We start from the raw sequence: 21,305 nt of genomic DNA, 5'->3' as shown, positions 1-21,305 counted from the left end.
TGTGTGGCCACTTGTATACACTATTGGGTTAGGGTATGGCCACTTGTATACACTATTGTCTGAAAACGGCCCTTTTCTGACCCCTGACCTCACTGGACGGCCCGCCACTTTTCCAAATACAGCTCTCCCGCTTAGCGGAGAGTGTGGCGGTGTAGAGGGGCTCTCCCCGAACGCGTGCGTACCTCCGAAGTTCCGGCGCCAAGCACCGTCTCCTGTCCAGTGTCCAATTTGTATACACTATTGTCTGAAAAGGGACCTTTTCTGACCCCTGACCTCACTGGACGGCCCGCCACTTTTCCAAATACAGCTCTCCCGCTTAGCGGAGAGTGTGGCGGTGTAGAGGGGCTCTCCCCGAACGCGTGCGTACCTCCGAAGTTCCGGCGCCAAGCACCGTCTCCTGTCCAGTGTCCAATTTGTATACACTATTGTCTGAAAACGGACCTTTTCTGACCCCTGACCTCACTGGACGGCCCGCCACTTTTCCAAATACAGCTCTCCCGCTTAGCGGAGAGTGTGGCGGTGTAGAGGGGCTCTCCCCGAACGCGTGCGTACCTCCGAAGTTCCGGCGCCAAGCACCGTCTCCTGTCCAGTGTCCAATTTGTATACACTATTGTCTGAAAAGGGACCTTTTCTGACCCCTGACCTCACTGGACGGCCCGCCACTTTTCCAAATACAGCTCTCCCGCTTAGCGGAGAGTGTGGCGGTGTAGAGGGGCTCTCCCCGAACGCGTGCGTACCTCCGAAGTTCCGGCGCCAAGCACCGTCTCCTGTCCAGTGTCCAATTTGTATACACTATTGTCTGAAAAGGGACCTTTTCTGACCCCTGACCTCACTGGACGGCCCGCCACTTTTCCAAATACAGCTCTCCCGCTTAGCGGAGAGTGTGGCGGTGTAGAGGGGCTCTCCCCGAACGCGTGCGTACCTCCGAAGTTCCGGCGCCAAGCACCGTCTCCTGTCCAGTGTCCAATTTGTATACACTATTGTCTGAAAACGGACCTTTTCTGACCCCTGACCTCACTGGACGGCCCGCCACTTTTCCAAATACAGCTCTCCCGCTTAGCGGAGAGTGTGGCGGTGTAGAGGGACTCTCCCCGAACGCGTGCGTACCTCCGAAGTTCCGGCGCCAAGCACCGTCTCCTGTCCAGTGTCCAATTTGTAGACACTATTGTCTGAAAACGGCCCTTTTCTGACCATTTATCCATTTAGATAAATTATTAATGTTTAAAAAACCGTTTTTGTTACACAGAAACATAATATGTGTTGTGTAGAAACATAATATGTCGTTTAAATGCTTAATTTATAGTTTTAATGTGCAAATTAACCGTTTTTCAATGGCTCCTTTTTGCTCTAGAGTGTACTCTTATTCTGAAGAGATCGTCCACCGGAAGTCTTATATTTGCTCCGTTATATTTGCTGACGGAACACTGCTCCGCCACCCGCAGCCTCCGCTCCGGAAATACAAACAAATGAGGAACGGCTCACCAACCTCCGCACTATGGGAGATCGAGCATTCTATGCAGCTGCCCCCCGGCTGTGGAACTCACTCCCAGACCATCTCAGAGCCCCACAATCTGTGAACACTTTTAAGAGAGCACTAAAAACCTACCATTTTAACAAAGCATTTGGTTAGCTTTTTAAGCCGGTTTAATAACCCTGCCTCTCCTTGTTTTTAACCACCTGTTTTATACTTTTTGATTTCTTGCAAATGGTTATCCTTATCTTGTTTTATTATGTACTGTAGCACTTTGAGGTTTGTTTCAAATGTAAAGTGCAATACAAATAAAATGTATTATTATTATTATTATTATTATTATTATTATTATTATTATTATTATTATTATTACCCTTATTATTACCCTTATTATAACAAACACGTAATAAAATAGTTATTTTTAACAAACCAGTAAACTCTAAATAAAATGATGATGATGATCACTATACATCACCAAATTGTGAGTATACAGTTGCTAAATGTGGAGGAATCTGGCCAAACACTACACTAGCCTACTATTTTGAATTACAAACAAAATTGATTGATTGATTGATTGATTGAATAAATACTTTATTAATAGTTTGTAAATAGTACTGTGGTACGATTTTACAATGGTGCTAAAAGGATAACACAATAAAAAGCCCTAAGGGCTTTGATTGATTGATTGATTGATTGAATACTTTATTTAGAAGGTTGCAGAGAAAAAGCACATGGAAGTACAGTTTACAACAACTAAAATGGATCGCTCATAAAAGCCTCAATGGCTTGTTTCAAATGAGATCAAATGACATTTGTCCTGTGTATTCAATTCATTTAGACATTTAAATTACCAGTAAACTGCTAACATACAGTTCTGTTATCTGTTATTCACTCAGACTCTACAGATGATTCTATACTATTTTGCCATTGTAGTGAGCCTGACTGTTCTGTTTTTAGAGCAGTGTAATGAGTTAATGAGGTAGTACAGTAATGATGTTCAAGAAAAACAAACAAAAAGATTATGTGTTGTGAAAAAACAGAGTTATTCCTTTTCAAAGAGAATTGAGTACACAAGGACCCACATTGAAAACAAGCCATTGGCTTTCTTGGTTCTTTTTAATCCTATTTAGTTAACCTTGTATTTGAACTGTGTATCTTTCATGTGCTTTTTTCTGCAAACTTCTAAATAAAGTATTCAATCAATCAGACCATCCATAGCTCTTTTCTGGACGCGGCTACCTGTTTCCATGACAACAGGCTTTCCAGCCGAGTGCCGAGAGATGTGATCCAGACTGTGCTAGTCAACGCAGAAAGCATCGATCCATGTCAGGCTGTGCTAAACCAAAGCAGACAAAACAACACCTGAAGACTGAACTAGTGAAATAAACACATCCTTATAATGTCGAATTAGGCAAACAACAACCAGGACAGAGGTAAGGACACATTTATATACACAATGTTGCTGTTTGGACACGTATATAAATATATGTAGACTATTTGACTGGGTAGCAATGTGCTAGCAGCCAGAATGCTAACAGGAGCATTCTGTAGTAGAGGGGATAGATTTAAGATTGATCAGTGGTTGAAAAAGTTCTAAAGTGTTTTACTTAAGTAGAAGTATTGATACTGCAAGGTAGAAATACTCTGTTACAAGTAAAGTCCAGAATTCAAAATTTGTTTGAGTAAAAGTACAAAAGTATTGGTATCAAAATGTACTTAAAGTACCAAAAGTAGAAAGCACTCAATATGCAGAATTTCACAAGTTTTGAAATGGATAAATTGTATATAAATCTTTTGAAAATAGCTGATCTACAAGCTCACAATGCGTTGCATTGTGAGCTTGTAGATCTGCTATTTTCGAATGGTCAAAATGTATATAGGGCTGAAGTGGTTAATGTATGTTTTGTGATAATAATCAAAATCTACAAAGTATTAACTAGTAACTAAAGCTTTCAAATAATTGTAGTGGAATAAAAGTACAATATTTGCCTCTGAGATGTAGTGGAGTAGAAGTACGCGTACTGGGATCAGATTATTTCACTCCTATTGGTTGATGCGTTGTGAGCTTGTAAATCAGCTAATTTCACAATATTTATCTGTGGAACCGAGTCAAACTAAATGTAATTCCATGTGCTTATAAGGTTTGGGGGGTCTCCAATTCAAATATGATTATATTGGGGGGTCACGGCCTGAAAAGGCTATTCTAATGCAGAGAGAGAGAGAGTCATAAATGACTTAGACGTAGATGTCTGTCCCATTGTCTGTCCTTCACTTATTTGAAAGAAACCACCAATAATAATCATAATCTTTATGTCCTCCAGGGGGGAGCCATGTTGGGTGTGGGCTGGCTGAAGCTCCCTCTGGTGGTCAGAGCAGAGATCAACGTGGTTCTGCTGCTGGTCACCGTGCTGTCGTTCTGGACCAGGATGACCAACCTGGCCTTCCCCAGAGCCGTGGTGTACGTACACACAGAACACACACACACACACACACACACACACACACACACACACACACACACACACAATTCAAAGGGCTTTATTGGCATGAGAAAACATACGTTTACATTGCCAAAGCAGAAAGCACAATACAACAATACAGCAATACAATCAAAACAAAAAATATGTACATTTGAAAGTCAGTCTTCAATAGATCAATTTCTATGTACCAAGATCACTGGGTGCAGGTATAATGCCGGAATATACACAATGATTAGTCTTTAGGGTGGTTGTGTTCCGTTTGTGAGAGTCCGCTCATACATAGTCTATTATGCACCTAGTCTCACGAGCCAGACTAGTTGTCTCCCACAATTTTCAAATGCTTCTGTATGACGGAAGCTCTGAAAACGATCAAGCGATAAAGCGGATGTGGCACCTCCTCCTCGCAAATTTGTCCTAATATATATATCTAAATAATCTAAGCATATATAGCTTGCTGCTTAGCAGAAATGGAAATTCAAAAATAAAATGTGAAGATATTTGTTTTTATATATTTTCATGAACGGAAATGACGAACAGATGTCAGCTTCCTGACTCGGCTTTCAGGAGGTGTAGTTCCAGACTATACAGCATTTGGAGATTGTGGAATAGTCACTTTAGATTTCTTTGGCTATTCAAAAATAGCAGATATACAAGCTCATAGTGCGGCACTCGGTGCCGCGGTATGAGCTTGTATATCTGCTATTTTTGAAAAATCTTGAAAACATTTTTATTTTTTTATTTTTTTCAAAAAACTGTTAGGATTTAGCCTGGCTCCACCCCCTGAATCGCTTGCCTCGCATTCAGGGTCTGGTGACGGTGTCGAAGGCGGGGGTTTCTCGGTTGAAAATCTGTACGACGAATCGGGATAATCCAGTATGAACCAATCGCCAAAGAGTCCCAACTTTGGCCACGCCCCCACCTCAGAAAACGTCTGCACTGAGAGGGCTTTCAGACTGAATAATGGAGTGAAACTAAATGAAAATTCAGGCTGAGTGTCAGGCTAGTTAGGATTTAGAAAACATTTTTAAGAATCGCCTCAGGTCTTAATGGGTTAAGCACCAAGAACCTGTTTTGACATCTTAACTGCTTTCATGTGACCATTCTATTGTCCTGGTCCTGTGTGTGTGTGCGTGTGTGCGTGTGTAGGTTTGATGAGGTGTATTACGGTCAGTTTGTGTCTCTCTACATGAAGAGAGTGTTCTTCATCGATGAGAGTGGTCCCCCTCTCGGTCACATGATCCTAGCCTTCGGAGGTCAGTTTCCACAACAGTGCACACACACACACACACACACACACACACACACACACACACACACACACACACACACACACACATACATACACATACACATACATACACATACACACGACTCACTCACTCTGGGAGTTGCCCTAACATAGTCTGTTACATTATTTTGTGTGTGTGTGTTCCAGCATATCTTGGAGGTTTTGATGGGAACTTCATGTGGAACAGGATTGGAGCAGGTATGAAACAAACATTCCGTTTTCTCTCGAAATGTTATGCACATGCATATTAGCGCTGCTGCTGGTCTAGGTCCAAATAAGTTACAAGACCAAAAGGAAAGAAGACTCCGCACAACAGGACCTGATGAAGAAGCGGAAAAGTTGTGTTGCACATTAAAAGTGGTGGAGTAGCATGACGTTGTGCGGGCTTGTCCTTCTTTTTGATATTGCCACATTGTTACCTTGTTATGAACACATTAACGACATTAACACATTACCAACCTCAATGTTGGATCCGGTTCCTCCGTTTTCCTTTGGTGTCGGATCCCAACCCTAATCAGTTGGCTTCACAAGACACAAGTTTGATATTTCTGTAAAGCTCTGAGTTTGTTTTGTTTCGTTTTGTGGTCCAGAGTACCCCAGCAGTGTATGTGTGTGGAGCCTGCGGTTGGTGCCAGCAGTGTGTGGTTCTCTGTGTGTCCCTCTGGTCTACCTGCTGCTGCTGGAACTGGGCTGTTCTCACTATGCGGCCCTGGGTGCAGCGGTGCTGGTTCTACTGGGTACGTACTACTCGCAACACAATGCACCGTCCAGTCTAAATAAATCAAAGGGGGTGGGTGGGGTCTGGTGGCGATGGTGTGAGAACCGCCTGGCCACGTTATGCTTAGAGAGAAACCGAGGCCAGATGTTTAGACCACAGATGTTTTGCAGATGTTTTGACCGATATTTGATGAACAAGCAAACCAGTATATCGTCCCTGTCGGGTGAAAACCTTGTATGTTCAAAACTGTTACTTTTCAGGATTCAAATTCAAAAATTGTAAATATAGCAGATCTGCAAGCTCAAAACGCGTCGCTGCGTTTCGAGCTTGCAGATCTGCTATATTTGATTATTTTGTGTGACGCTGTAGTATGATCAAGTAGGGCATTAATTTACAAAAAAACACAAATAGTTGGAATATGGCGAGAGAGGCGTTTGCCCGACAGCAACGAAATAAACACAAACTTAAATATATTTTATTTAATCACTTAAGCCGTATACCGAAACATTTCAAAAATCTCAAACCGATGTCATAAAAAATGTCAAATAATGAATGAATAATGTCGGTCTGGCTCTCCTGGTGGAACTCCTCACTGTCTGGTGTGTGTACAGTACATGTGGATCAGAACAGACATGTGGTTGTCTTCATCCTCCACCGTACCGCTGTGGGCGTGGGAAGGGACAGGCACCACAGTGCACATGGCGGGAATGACACCAACTAAAATGGGGAGAAATTGAAAATAATGATCAATTGTTGAAAAGATTCATGATCAGTTAACTGTTACTTAACTCTTTAACTGCCAGAGTAATTGTGTAATAGTGTTACGCTACTGCCAGCGAAAACTTTGAAAAATCATGGAATATTTTCTGTGAATGCTATCCGCACGGTGATCCCCTCATTACACACACAGGGGTCTCGTAGAATGTGGGATTTTTTTTTATCCGATAGTGGTAATCTGTGCCATAGTTGTGGCAAGTTGAAAATAGCATGTTTTGTCAAAAATATATAGTGTAAAAAAAAAGTTTGCAGGAACCGACTTAACATTTTTAAGCAATAAGTTAACCAGGGAGTGAATGGAGCAGCACATCTTTGGATCGCGTTATCTCTGGTTCTGTGTGAAAAAAATCCATGGCAGTTAATGAGTTAAGCATCCAGAATTTTGGGGGTACTAGTGGTGAGGTACATGATCTAGTGTTGAATTCAACATTATGAATCGGCTCACGATGACTTAGGCAAGGTCCAACTTCCTCTAAAAATACACACTCACACACACACACACACATAGCAGACGCCTACCCAGGGTACGGGCCCCACACTGGCTGTTACTTGCCGACCGTCTCCTAGTGCCTATGTTTATGAATATATACTGTACATTTGAAATCAATATCTTCCACACAGTATTCACACACACATGGATTACATTATGTTTGAACGCAGCTTGTTTGTTGTTCACCAGAGAACGCGCTGATCGTCCAGTCACGTTTCATGTTACTGGAGTCTGTTCTCATTTTCTTCCTGCTGTTGGCGTTCTTCTCCTACCTGCGCTTCCACAACTCTCCGAACAGGTAAAAACACTGTAGAACAAATGTGCATATATTCATATTCATTCACATTGTACAGCATTTGTACTATATATTTTACAACTAGTGAGGAAGATTACAGATCCTCTCCTCTCCTCAGGTTTGGCTATTTGCTGTTGTCTGGATTTTCCTGTGCCGGAGCAGTAGGGTGAGCTATAGAGAGAGAGGGAGAGAGAGAGAGAGAGAGAGAGAGAGAGTGAGTGTGAATGTGTGTTAACGAAGCCCACAGAACCGCGGTAGAACAGTGAAGCTGCTGGTGGGAAATCTGGGATTGCAAGACTTTTAACACATTCATTGCCAGGTATTATTTAATTAATTCATCCGCCACTGCCAGCGCTTTTACCTTATTTTGACGATCCACAGAAGCAAACGATGTCTCGTTGGAAAGACAAGTCCCTCTTCTTTCCACCGCAAAAAAAAAACGTTGTAACCGCAATCGTCCGTTCTGTAGTTATCGGCAGTTGAATATAGGTAGTTTTCACCAAAAACGCAATCTGGGAAAATAAATCTGGTATAAATGTATTTTTTATAAATCTGATAACATTGTAGCGGACGGGGTGAAAATGTTTTATATTACGTAATTTCCGGGTGTAATCCTTCTCTCAAAGTCAAGGCATCATTCATTGGTTGGCGAAGAGCGCCCTCTAGCGTAATCACTAAAAACACCAGATGACGTAATATTACCTCATTGGCAGTCAAGCGTTTGATTTGAGATTATGTAATATTACGTCCATGGTAGTGTTAAAACGCTACTGCGCGTGCTTCTACCGTTTGAAACCACAGTGCGCCTGCATCGGTGCTCAAGTCTTCCGCATTTCAGCACCAAAATTTGGTGCCCAAATGCGGAAGAAGAGGGTACTTCCGGGTGCTTCATTGCGCTGGGTGAGCAACTTCATTGAAATGAATAGGTGGGGAGCGGGGCCGTCCGTTCTCTAGTTATATTATAACTCTATGGTGTTGACCAGTGCATTGTGTGTTTATTTTTTCAGGGTAAAGTACATGGGTCTGTTCTCCTACCTGCTGCTGCTGGGCGTGGCTGGCTATCACACCTGGCAGCTGATTGGAGACAGAGCTGTCAGTCATGTGAGTCTGCTGCTCCGCACCCACAACTGTCTTAACAGTTCCACCAATCAGATCACAGTATTTCATTCTATACGCGTACAGCTGTTAACATGAACACATCATTAATTAACACAGTAAAAGGTTTTACTTAAACACGTGTGTGTGTGTGTGTGTGTGTGTGTGTGTGTGTGTGTGTGTGTGTGTGTGTGTGTGTGTGTGTGTGTGTGTGTGTGTGTGTGTGTGTGTGTGTGTGTGTGTGTGTGTGTGTGTGTTGCAGGCCAGTGTGTTTGGTCAGTGTGTGTACAGGTGTGTGTGTCTGTTGGTTGTGCCTGTTGTGCTGTACGTTGTGTGTTTCTATGTGCACCTGTCAATTTTGCACCGCAGTGGACCACATGACCAGCTGATGAGCAGCGCGTTCCAGGCTAGTCTGGAGGTACAGTACACACACACACACACACACACACACACCAGACATAAAGTGTAATTATGATGTACAACTTCAGGAATAATGACTTGTGCTGCTACTGTACGTAACTTAACTTGTGTGTGTGTGTAGGGTGGTTTGTCCAGAATAACTCAGGGTCAGCCATTAGAAGTGGTCTATGGAAGTCAGGTGACTTTAAGAAGCTCTGCCTCCCAGCCAATCCCCTGCTGGCTACACTCACACAAGGCCAACTACCCAATCAGGTACCGCCACATCACATGACACATAGCTGCTCTCTAACCTGGTCCTGGACAACCTTCTGGTTATCTATAACAAACCAGCAGTAGGCAACTAGAGGTCCTGGTAGGATGGAAAACTGGTTTGAGATTATTTAATGTTCCAGTACAGAACCAGTCCAGCAGGGGGTGCTTTTCACCTGGTGTCTGTCTACCATGAAGTTGAAACTTCATACGTCACTGTGTTGAACTAATGCAGTGGTTCTCAAACCTTTTAATTTCAAGGACCCCCACAATGGGTCCATTTGGTTCCATTTGTACACTCTCAGAGTTACAGACCAGTAAGGGTCCATTTGGAACTCCCCAAAGGACCCCTGATAGTTCCTGGAGCCCACTTTGAGAACAACTAATGTATGACTGACTGTGATTCTGCTCTTCGAAACTGTGTTCCATGAAGCTAAACTGTGTGCGTGTGCGTGTGCGTGCGTGTGTTTGTGTGTGTGTAGGTATGATAATGGTAGAGGCAGTTCTCACCAGCAGCAGGTGACCTGTTATCCTTTCAAAGATGTCAACAACTGGTGGATCATCAAAGACCCTGGCAGGTGGGTTTCCATGGTAACATACGCACAGCTACGTCACCACCACGGTAACAGATTGGTAGGTTGTCGTGGTAACTACGTGGCTCTGGTGTTGGAATGGTTGAGCTAAAGCAGAGGTAAGGCTTTAGTGGCTACCAGTCCGAGTCGATTGTACATTCCGTCTGTCAAACCTGCAGGTTTAAACTTGAAACCCTACAAATCCCTGTCCTATATATATGTGGCTCTTTGGCCCGCCGTCTGCTGGTGTATTAAACACCTAAACCTGTTGCAACGCCTGCAGATCTTCTGTTTCTGCCAAATGTTCACCCCAGAATGGGGACGCTAGGGTTCATCTGGTTATTGAGAATACGTTTGGGAAGAGACTCCTCATTTTGTATTGAATGACTATATTTATATTCATAATTATTTTTAATGCAATCAGCCATACACATTGTAACAACACAAATTGTACGGCTGATTGCATTAAAAAATAATTATGTAAAATAAATAAGTTCCAAGGATTTCTTTTTTTGTTATTGTTTGATCTACTTATACTCCCCAGATAGTTTTGTAGTATGACTTTAATATTAGTATTGAATTATTCTATTGCATTATTGTGGTTAGCAGCCTGTAATAAGAAAATCTCTCTCCCTATCCTTCTCTCTCCCTCTCTCTCAATCTCTCTCTCTCACACAGACAGGAAGTAGTTGTTAGCACTCCGCCCCGCCCAGTTCGTCATGGGGACATCGTCCAGGTTCTGCATGGCATGACCTCCCGCTTCCTTAACAGGTAACCATAGCAACGCAACAATCACACTGAATAGGTAGGTACCTGCTAGCAACCATGAACCTGCTAGCGGTACACAATTAATGTGTGTGTGTGTGTGTGTGTGTGTGTGTTTGTGTGTGTGTGTCAGTCATGATGTTGCAGCTCCCATGAGCCCTCATGCCCAGGAGGTGACAGGCTACATTGACTTCAACGTTTCCATGGCAGCGCAGAACCTGTGGAGAGTGGTGAGTATGATCTCCGACCTCAAATACTCTTCTACTGCTCTCCTCCTTCTCCTCTAGCCTGGCATTGGCCAGACTGATAACGTGGATTCACTCTCACGTTCCTCCCCGGTATCATATTATATCATATATGATACCGGGGAGGAACGTGAGAGAGCCAATGCCAGGCTACTTCTCCTCCAACTGTAAATGATCCATCTACTCTTCTGCTCCTTCTCCATCTCCTCCTCTCCTCCTACTTATTCTTCAACTCCTCTCGTCCTTCTTTTACTCTGTTCCTTCTCTTCATTCTACAAATTTTCTCCTCCTCTTCTCCACCTCTCCTCCTTTTTTACTTCTCTCCTCCTACTGTTCTTGTTCTTCTTCTACTTATCTTCTGTGTGTCTGTCTGTCTGTCTGACTGTCTGTCTGTCTGTCTGTCTGTCTGTCTCTCTCAGGATATCACAAACAGAGAGGCAGAGTCAGACTCGTGGAAAACAATCCTGTCTGAAGTGCAATTGGTTCACGTCAACACCACTGCTGTTCTCAAGGTAACATCCCCCCCTTAGATACTGTTGCTATGTTCCACTATAATACCTGCTACAATCCAGTATAGAGAAACCGAAGTCTGACATCACTGCTGCTAGAGGGTCCCGCTATTCCCCTAGGTCACAGAGTTATATTTTTCCATTGAAAATACCATAGGGCGTGGCGCATAAGTCCAAAAATAAACAAACGAGCCCGGCGATTTTGCTCATATTGATATGAAGCATCAATTGACGGTGAAAAAGTACTATTTTCTCCAAACACAGACGTTATCAAATGTAACTCAATATCACAAATGACACATTTGTCACATACCTGACAGAATTGCCGGGCTGATTTGTTTTATTTTTGGATTGATTGATTGATTGAATACTTTATTTAGAAAAACTTTATGGCTTTTTTTTTACTTTATGGAAAAAGTACATGGAGGTACAGTTAACAATACAAGGTACAAATGGATCGCCCATAAAAGCCAACGGCTTGTTTCAAATAAGATCCCCACATACTCAAATCATGGTGACATTAAAAAACAGTTATTATATGACAAATTATGACAAATTATATGACCGAAAAAAAATACCTCTGTGACCCAGGGGGAACCCACTTCAATACTCTATAATACCAGTTACATTCCAGTATAATACCGTGCGTGCGTGCGTGCGTGCGTGCGTGCGTGCGTGCGTGCGTGCGTGCGTGCGTGCGTGCGTGTGTGTGTGTGTGTAGTTGAGCGGTGTTTCTCTACCAGACTGGGGGTTTCGTCAGTTAGAGGTCGTAGCTGATAAACTGTATAAAGGACATCAGAGCAGCTTGATGTGGACCGTAGAGGAACACAGATATGGAACCAGTGAGTGACCTTTAACCTTTCACTGTCTGTGCTTGTGCGTGCATGACAGTATATCAAGCCTACCACAAACATTTGTGAGAGAGTGCAAGTTGAACTCTGCTTAAAAAACTAATATAGACTTGTATTGTGTGTGTGTGTGTGTGTGTGTGTGTGTGTGTGTGTGTGTGTGTGTGTGTGTGTGTGTGTGTGTGTGTGTGTGTGTGTGTGTGTGTGTGTGTGTGTGTGTGTGTGTGTGTGTGTGTGTGTGTGTGTGTGTGTGTGTGTGTGTGTGTGTGTGTGTGTGTGTAGGTCAGGAACAGAAGGAGAGAGAGTTGGAACTTCACTCTCCCACCCACATTGATATCAACAGAAACATCTCCTTTATCAGCAAGTTTATAGAAGTACAGGTCAGTACTACCTGTCTACTAACTATCTATTCTAGTCTACTACTACTATTTTAACGATAACTGTTAGAACAACTATTATTACCATTGCTACGTGTCGTTTATCAATGTTTTAGAAGTGCAGTTTATTGTTTGTCTTTTAGGACAGTGTTGATAAGCTGTTACCGTTACAATGTTGACAGCATACAAATTCATATTTACTGTTGTTGTGGTTGCCATGGCAGCGGAAGATGCTGATGGTGAAACAGGAAGAATCAGAACATAAATATAGCTCCTCCCCTTTAGAATGGGTCACCATGGAAACCAACATAGCATACTGGCTCCACCCATCCACCAATGTAAGAGACACACGCACACACCCACACACACACACATGCACGCACGCATGCATACACGCATACACATATAAATAAGACTATACATTAATAACACATACATAAATGATTAAATAAAGCAACGATTACACAACATCTCATTCCTAATCTCATCACTGTTTTTTTTGTAAATCATCTGGTTGTGCTATGTCGTTGTGATTGGCTGTCTTCCTCAGGCTCAGATCCACCTGATTGGTAACCCGGTGTCATGGGGCGTGGCAAACATCAGTCTCTTGGCCTATCAGCTGCTAGCACTTACATATCTGCTCAGGAGGAGGCGGGGCATCAAAGATATACCTGAAGGTACCCATGGACGCACGCACAGACACAACCACCCACGAATATACACACACACACACACACACACACACACACACACACACACACACACACACAGAGATGCTAATGGCCATGGTATTATGAGGTTCTGTCATGAAGATTATGTATTTTGTGTGTGTGTGTGTGTGTGTGTGTGTGTGTGTGTGAAGCTGCGTGGACTCAGTTCCAGATCATAGGTGTCGTGTGTGTTGGAGGTTGGCTGGTGAACGTGGCGCCGTTCTTCCTGATGGAGAAGACGTTGTTTCTTTATCACTACCTTCCTGCTCTCATCTTCAAACTGCTGCTGCCTCCTGCTGTTATGCATCACATATACACACACCTTCTGAGGTACACACACGCACGCACACATGTTAAATCTGAAAGTGTTGTTGAACTTCCTCCTTCTGTACAGCTATCTGGTCATGATAGAAGTCCAGAAAATGTTTTAGTGATAGACAGTGTCTATCACTAAAACATTTTCTGGACTTCTACACTATTGATGGAAAAAGTACCTGAAAGATTACGATTATTTCTTTATCCAGACAGTACAGTCGAAGTAAAGTATCTGATATTACTGACTAGGGTTGGTTGGGTACTTTTCACATTTGAACTGATTCCGGTACCCAACAGTAGTTTTTCTTTTGGTATGTTTTGTCACTCCCTTTTCATTTCCTTTTAAAAGGAAACCCATCTCTTGATTTGCTTAGAATGTTACAAGTACTGGGAGGGGACATGGGGTCAATGCAGGGGTGCCGATCCTGCGGGTTCCTCCTTGTCCATTCATTGGACCTGCGGGCAACCTAAAATAACTTATACGTATTGACCACCGCTGATTTTATCACATAAACAAACACGAAACAGATTCTGCTATTCAAAAAAAAAGAAAATTGGAAGAGCCCTAGTGCTATGTATGGACAAACTTTAAATGCTGTATTTGTGTTATATTACTCCTGATAGAAGTTCTGTAGCACCACAGAAATTGATAGGTCACAATATCTGTGTAATGCAATGACGCTACTGCCAGTGGGTTAAACCAGGCAAAATACCAAGAGTTTTTATACATACTGACAGAAATGGCTTTGCATTCATTCATGAGTTACAGTGAAAGTGTCATTTTTGAGACCGGTTACTTCATAAAATGACAGTGAATCTCTATTTCTGTCTGCTTGCTCAATAGAGCACCGGAACAACATAGTTAAAAGATAATGGACAATATCTATCTATATCTTCTGTCATGTCCAGGTAGCTGTACAACCCAATCTTCGACCAACGTTATACATCATTTCAACAATCTCTCTCTCTCTCTCCTCCCCCCGCCCCCCCCAACAGCAGGGGGATCCAGCAGGGGGCGCTGTCTGTGTCCGTGTTGGCGTGCATGTGTTCCATCTATCTGGCCTACTCAACCTTCTGCCCTTTGACCTACGGAACACCTGAGCTCTCGGCCAATCAGCTTCAGGCGTTGAAGTGGAGAAACAGCTGGGACATTCTGTACCGCAGACGATAGACAGACAGACAGACAGACAGGTGGAATGGAGACAGATAAACCGCCTTGTGGTCTGTCTCACATTAAGGAACCCTGCTGACATGGGGGCGTTAGGTTTACACTACAGCATGGGTCTTCAACAGGGGGTCCGGGACCCCTAGGCGGTCCTCAGAGTTACTACAGGGGGGCCACCAAATCTTTGTGTGATAGGAACTTTTTTTGTACTTGAACCCTAGCATCCATATTCTGAGGGAACATTAGCCGCAAATGGCAGATCTACAAGCTCACAACGCCTCGCAGGGCTTTATTCGCAGTGGTTATTTTCGGCAAAAGAGCAGATTAAGTTTACTGTATTGAGGGTTACAAGTATTGACGGTTTAAGTGGTTAAATGTCTGAAAATACATATTAACATGAATCCAACATGATAATGCTGTCACAAGTTTACGAAGCTATCTATGAAATCTATGAAAAGGTTTAACCTGCAACACAATTTTATACAGTATGTAGTGGGGGTCCCTGCTTCATCTCTCTCATCTAAGGGGTCCTTGGCCTGAAAAACCCTTGAAGACCCCTGCACTACAGTGTTCCTGGGTGCGTTCGGAAATACAGCACTGAGCGCACTGGCCAATACAAACTAATAGGCGAGTGTGCTCCGGTGCGCAATTTCCGAACACACCCCCTGACAGACTTTGGGAGTCAGTGGTGGTGTTGCGATTAATATTCCCATTGACTCCGCTGAACCAGTAGAGTGGTCTTTGATTGATTGATTGAAATTTGTATTAGGCAAAAGAATGTAAAACAACACAGTTACATTTATAATACTTTTGTCTAAAAGGTCCGACCAAAAAAGTCCTTGCGGACTTGTTTCCGTTGGGGTCCTTGAAACACTGTGAACACTGTTGGTTTTGATTAAAAAAAGAATACACGTGTGAGAGCGCGGTTATTTGAACAGGAGAGTTTGATGGAAGACCTCAATGTTTTATCAGGTTATAAATAAAACATTTTTATTTCTTTGAAAATGTTTGTTTCATGTATGTTAAACTGTCTCAATCATGTTCTATGGATGTTTCTGTCATTTTGTTAAAAGACCTAAGTCTGATAAGTACATACCAGAATTTTAATGGATCACAATTTTTTGTCACAAATGCTGCTTTATAAACCTTGTCTAATAATAAAAATTAGACGTTGAAATAATCTGTTTGTTTTAAGGTTAATTACAGAAAAGAGCATTACAATTCATGCCAGGTTGCTGCTCTGCTGGTGGTGAACCACGTCTAAAGTTATTTATTTTGTAATATCAATTTATAGCTATAATATTTTTTTTACTACTGTGTGTAGGTTTCCTTAACCTCGCATCACCAGACTTTCCGCCGCGGAGGAAAGTCTGGTATTCGTTCTAAAACTAGCCGTGTGATCCGGTAGAAATAATCGTAGTTCCGGTGGTTGGTTCCGGTTGGCGTCGCATTGTTTTTGTTCCCCCCTAGTCGCGCCACGAGTTAGAATAGAAAATGGACATACCAAACGATTATTATACCAAAAGAAACAAAACTATTATACCAAACTAAACAAGTTTTAAACTAGGGGAATCCTTTTGAAGATGCACGGTGCTGGTGGTTCCGGTCGCTTGTTCCGGCCACCTGATGACGTACCGTTCCGACCGGATCTTTTCAATATAAATACAGGGCAACAAAGTATTAAGTAGATATACTCCGTGTTGTTCAAGAAAAAACATTTTAATCCGATCGGTGGCCATTCTCTCATTGAGATATAATGTATCAGAGTGCAGTACACCTCCTAACCGAGAGTGGCGTAGTTGAAAGCATATGGAGAAAATACGAAGAAAATGGACACCGGATCGGATTAAATTTATTTTTATTGAACAATACGGAAGATACGGGTACTTCTGAGGGCCCGTAAAGAATTGTAACATCCGCCATGGGGTAAGCACTTTAAATTAGAAATTTGAACGTTTATGTAGATTTACCGGGCCGTAAATGGAGAAAGAGCCAACACTATTTTGAAGATCATCCATGACTGCCATATAATATAAGACAGTCATGTATCAGGGCTAAGCCGGTTGGTGGCGATATACACCATAGGTCGTTTCAAACACGCCATTAAATGACGCAGGAAGAAGAAATGCGGCTGGACGGATTCCGTCAATATTTATTTATTTTTCATTGTATTTTTTTTCTGGTCATTATTACCAAGAGACGTTAATGTTTCATTCATATTCATGCTTATTTACAGCATGTTGGGCCGTTTAACGCAACACGTCGAGGCTCAAAGGAAGCGCTCCAGCCACGGCGCGGTGCATGCTGGGCAATATGATAATGACGCGGGACGACGTTGTTGATTCGTCAGGAAAACAAGCGAGAGCGAAAATAAAAAGTTAACCCGTTTATTTAGGTTTTTATCCTTTTGAACTCTCCATTCCATCACATTTATAAACCTTCTCGTCCAGCAGGTGAGTCTTGAAGCATGAGAGTGTCCATTTAAAAGTGAGTTAGCTAGAGGCTAACGTTTAGCATCATCACCTCGAGCTGTCAGATGAAACTTCTTTAAGCTTCATGTTATATCCATGCTCCGTCGTACGACGGTGTCGCATGCCCACAAAGACCAGGTATAAATTAGTATAAAACTCCTCCTAAAGCTTAATTTATGCTCCACATCGTCATGCATTGGACTTGGAGAACAAGTTAAACTTAACAGGGAATGTACGTGTTGCAGAAGCAGAATAATGCATAAAAATGTAAGTGTGCAAAGATCTTAATCCAGAGCGACTTTACAGTTACAGTAAGCAAGGACAACACAAAGTAATACATCAAATGCATAGAAATAGTCATCTAGGATCATAGGTAAACCAAGATAGTCATCTAGGATCATAGGTAAACCAAGAACCTATCATCAGTCTAATATCCCAATAATCTGTACATTGAAACTATACACACTATAGGATGCAATGACCTGGCATCTGTCTAGACTCTAGACTGAATATAACTAGAAACCATCATCACACAGCTGTTGTTTGTTTGTAAACCTGCGTATTGATGTATGTACCACCACCATCTGATGGATGCTGCTGATGGGAGAGTGTAGCCACCGTAGAGGGAAGTAGAGAGGCTGTGGGTGCTTCAGGTTGATGTGCCCATGATGCCACATTTGAGGCAAGCAGAGAGGCTGTGGGTGCTTCATGTTGATGTGCCCATGTAGCTCAATAAAGAACCTCTCACTCCGCTATACAGCTCCGAGATGAGGTTCTATGTGGTTACCTTCCAGAATCGGGTGAACGTCCGCCAAGGCTCCGCTGTTTACCCTTTTGTATATGTTGTATCCCAAAACTAATGGTAGATTCCAAGCCGCACGGATGTTTAAAGTTTGGAACGGAGCATAATATTTTAGGTCCGAAGCGAAACTACCCGTTTAAATCGCTTATTTAGTCAGTCTGTGGCCATGTTTCCCATTGTAGCCAAACCGGGAGCAGTACTGGCAGCGGACGTAGGGGGGTTTTCCGGGTTGAATGGGAAACATGGCCACAGACTGACTAAATAAGCGATTTAAACGGGTAGTTTCGCTTCGGACCTAAAATATTATGCTCCGTTCCAAACTTTAAACATCCGTGCGGCTTGGAATCTACCATTAGTTTTGGGATACAACATATACAAAAGGGTAAACAGCGGAGCCTTGGCGGACGTTCACCCGATTCTGGAAGGTAACCACATAGAACCTCATCTCGGAGCTGTATAGCGGAGTGAGAGGTTCTTTATTGAGCTAGTGCCCATGATGCCACCGTAGAGGCAAGCAGAGAGGCTGTGGTTGCTTCAGGTTGATGTGCCCATGTTGTGCCCATGATGCCACCGTAGAGGCAAGCAGAGAGGCTGTGGGTGCTTCATGTTGATGTGCCCATGATGCCACCGTAGAGGCAAGCAGAGAGGCTGTGGGTGCTTCATGTTGATGTGCCCATGATGCCACCGTAGAGGCAAGCAGAGAGGCTGTGGTTGCTTCAGGTTGATGTGCCCATGATGCCACCGTAGAGGCAAGGAGAGGCTGTGGGTGCTTCAGGTTGATGTGCCCATGATGTGCCCATGATGCCACCGTAGTGGGTGCTTCAGTCTGATGTGCCCGTGATGCCACCGTAGAGACAAGCAGAGAGGCTGTGGGTGCTTAGGGTTGATGTGCCCAATCTGCCCATGATGCCACTGTAGAGGCAAGCATGACCTATGGCACTGTACTTGGTCTGCTCTTTTTTCCCTCTAGTCTACACCAAACCTCTTTGCCAAGCTTGTAGATCTGCTATTTTTGGCTAAAGTTCTCCTCAGAATAGGGATTCTAGGGTGGTTGATGTAAAAAAAAGTTCATATCACATCATACAAAGATTTGGTGGCCCCCCTGTAGTAAATCTGAGGACCCCCCCCTAGGTGTCCCGGACCCCCTGTTGAAGACCCCTGGTCTAGTAGCAGTGGGTTGGAGGGAGGGAGGTGAATTTACCACTTTCAACCTGGCATCCTATTGTGGGTATTTCATCATTGCAGGCAAAACGTGTCAGAAATGGCAACAATAGTCCATGTGAAAATAGTAAACGACACCATGTGATGCATTATGATCTTTTTAGAATTTAGATTGACTGTTTTCGCTAGTGAAGAGGTTAACGTTGGTACAGAAAGTTGATGAATGCCTTCTGGCCACGCAGACGTATTGCCAACCTAATAATAATACAATTTGGAATAATACTTATATATATATATCAGTTATATCTTGGTTATTTTTGTCACAGGAAATGTTTTGATTTGTAACACACCATGTTTCATGATTATTATAATGGCTGTATGCGGTTAAGATGGCAGTCATAATGTTATTTGATATACAATTATGGGTCTATTTATTAGCTATCTTATTCATGATAATGTACTGACGGTGATGATGATGATGATGAAGGTATGTGCCCCCCCCAGGCTGCATCATGTCCGAGTCTCTGGAGGAAGAGAGACTAAGAATCCAGAGACAGATTGAACAACTGGAAAGGAGTTTGTCTGGAGCACACAACGACCTAGTGCTGTCTGGGGACAGCTCCTCAGGTACCTGTCTGCCTGCCTGCCTGCCTGCCTGCCTGCCTGCCTGCCTGTCTGTCTGTCTGTCTGTCTGTCTGTCTGTCTGTCTGTCTGTCTGCCTGCCTGCCTGCCTGCCTGTCTGCACTCACTATCTTTCAGTCTGTGGTTTTAAAGTGGCCTGGTCTCATAACCTGATTGCTTAAGATGGCTAAAAAAACCTTCTCTCTGATTGGACAGATGACGATGATGATGATGACAACGAGGACGATGATGAGCTGGAGGAGGAGCCAGTCAATGTGAGAGACATGCGTGCAGCTAGACACCCAAATACACTAATAAAGAAAAACAGTAAGAATAAGAAGTGTGTGTGTGTGTGGGTTTGTGTGTGTGTGTAGGATGCAGTCTCCCTGGCAGAACAGAGACTTCAGGTCGAGCGGGAGATACAGCAACTGGAGAGTGCTCTGGGACAAGATACCATCATACTGTCAGGTAAACACAAACAAACACTGTCATGTAACACCATCAGACTTTGAATAGAACAGAAGTCTGACATCACTGCCGCTAGAGGGCGGCTAACCCCCTGGGTCACGTCGTTGTCGTTATTTTTTCTCTTGAAAATCCCATAGGGATCTTAGATCGCGTCATATCGACAAATCAGCGGGGCGATTTTATTCATATGGATATGAATTAAGCATCAACTTTGATGTTGAAAAAGTATTCATTTATCCAAACGGTAAGAAAATATTATATATTTTTTCTCCAAACTCAGACGTTATCAAATGTTATCAAAAACTCGATATCATAAACGACACAGAGACACATACTGTACCTGAAAGAATCGCTGCGGTGGTTTGTGTATTTTTGGAAAACAGTTTATTATATGACGCAATCTCAAGATTTCTCTATGGGATTCTCCAGAGAAAAAATAACGCTGTGACCCAGGGGTAGTGGGAGTGACGTCAGGACTTTGGTTAACCCAATCAATCCGGGAGCGCATCTGTGTCATTTCAGATGTCTTTGGCTATTCAAAAATAGCAGATATACAAGCTCATAGCGCGGCACCGAGTGCTGCGTTACGAGCTTGTAGATCTGCTATTTTTGAAAAATGTTGAAAATTTGGGCAAATCTCTGAATATAGTACCGGTATATGTTTTAAAGCGAACATTTCTAACTCAAATCTTTGCTTCTGGGGATTCTACAAATGTCTTCTAAATCCTAACAAAGTGTGTGCAACGATGGGTGTTCACCAACAATACATACAACAACAGTAATTCTTGCATCCACTGTTTGTTTGAAACTCGAACAAACACTATTTCACATACGATAATTATGAGTAGTTTCGTCCCGCGTTGAGTCACCTTTCAACTTGCTGGAAATGTGCTCTTGAGACTCATCTGTAGTGATGATCAGTGTCAGTCCTTATAAACACAACTGCAATCAAACACCCATTGACGATAACAATGGAAATCACGTTTTGTTCTG

General features: G+C 42.9%; 2 protein-coding genes across 3 annotated transcripts in view; both read left to right on the top strand.

The window, feature by feature from the left end:
* Window positions 1–2,791: 2,791 nt before the first annotated feature.
* Window positions 2,792–15,960, top strand: pomt1 (protein-O-mannosyltransferase 1). Of its 2 annotated transcripts, XM_080432876.1 has the most exons (20): window positions 2,792–2,904; window positions 3,793–3,929; window positions 5,098–5,204; window positions 5,387–5,437; window positions 5,830–5,976; window positions 7,414–7,522; window positions 7,638–7,685; window positions 8,527–8,620; window positions 8,877–9,032; window positions 9,156–9,286; window positions 9,766–9,861; window positions 10,534–10,626; window positions 10,754–10,850; window positions 11,285–11,377; window positions 12,096–12,216; window positions 12,505–12,602; window positions 12,824–12,937; window positions 13,150–13,276; window positions 13,462–13,639; window positions 14,621–15,960. In XM_080432876.1, the coding sequence occupies exons 2-20, from the start codon at window positions 3,802–3,804 to the stop codon at window positions 14,793–14,795; spliced, it is 2,163 nt and encodes a 720-aa protein (XP_080289002.1). In that variant the 5' UTR covers window positions 2,792–2,904; window positions 3,793–3,801; the 3' UTR covers window positions 14,796–15,960. The 2 variants fall into 2 exon arrangements, with proteins under 2 accessions (XP_080289002.1, XP_080289003.1); XM_080432877.1 differs by lacking the exons at window positions 2,792–2,904; window positions 3,793–3,929; window positions 7,414–7,522 and having other exon boundaries at window positions 5,114–5,204.
* Window positions 15,961–17,138: 1,178 nt separating this feature from the next.
* The window catches only part of snapc4 (small nuclear RNA activating complex, polypeptide 4), a 31,360-nt gene continuing 27,193 nt past the window's right edge, over window positions 17,139–21,305 (top strand). Inside the window, exons 1-4 of the mRNA XM_080432240.1 lie at window positions 17,139–17,246; window positions 19,728–19,850; window positions 20,061–20,119; window positions 20,219–20,312. Coding sequence (XP_080288366.1) covers window positions 19,736–19,850; window positions 20,061–20,119; window positions 20,219–20,312 — 268 coding nt within the window. The 5' untranslated portion in view covers window positions 17,139–17,246; window positions 19,728–19,735. The remainder of the gene's footprint in view (window positions 17,247–19,727; window positions 19,851–20,060; window positions 20,120–20,218; window positions 20,313–21,305) is intronic.

The sequence above is a fragment of the Gymnoscopelus braueri genome (genome assembly GCF_963280865.1).
Source record: "Gymnoscopelus braueri genome assembly, chromosome: 7".
Classification (NCBI taxonomy): domain Eukaryota; kingdom Metazoa; phylum Chordata; class Actinopteri; order Myctophiformes; family Myctophidae; genus Gymnoscopelus; species Gymnoscopelus braueri.
This window is presented reverse-complemented; position numbering and strand designations above follow the sequence as displayed.

Bases quoted from the DNA above. Each gene is read 5' to 3' on its own strand.
- pomt1 (XM_080432876.1), top strand. From the start codon at position 3,802: ATGTTGGGTGTGGGCTGGCTGAAGCTCCCTCTGGTGGTCAGAGCAGAG. The intron at 9,033-9,155 runs GTACAGTACACA...GTGTGTGTGTAG, and splicing joins CGTTCCAGGCTAGTCTGGAG to GGTGGTTTGTCCAGAATAAC. The intron at 12,938-13,149 runs GTAAGAGACACA...TGTCTTCCTCAG, and splicing joins GGCTCCACCCATCCACCAAT to GCTCAGATCCACCTGATTGG.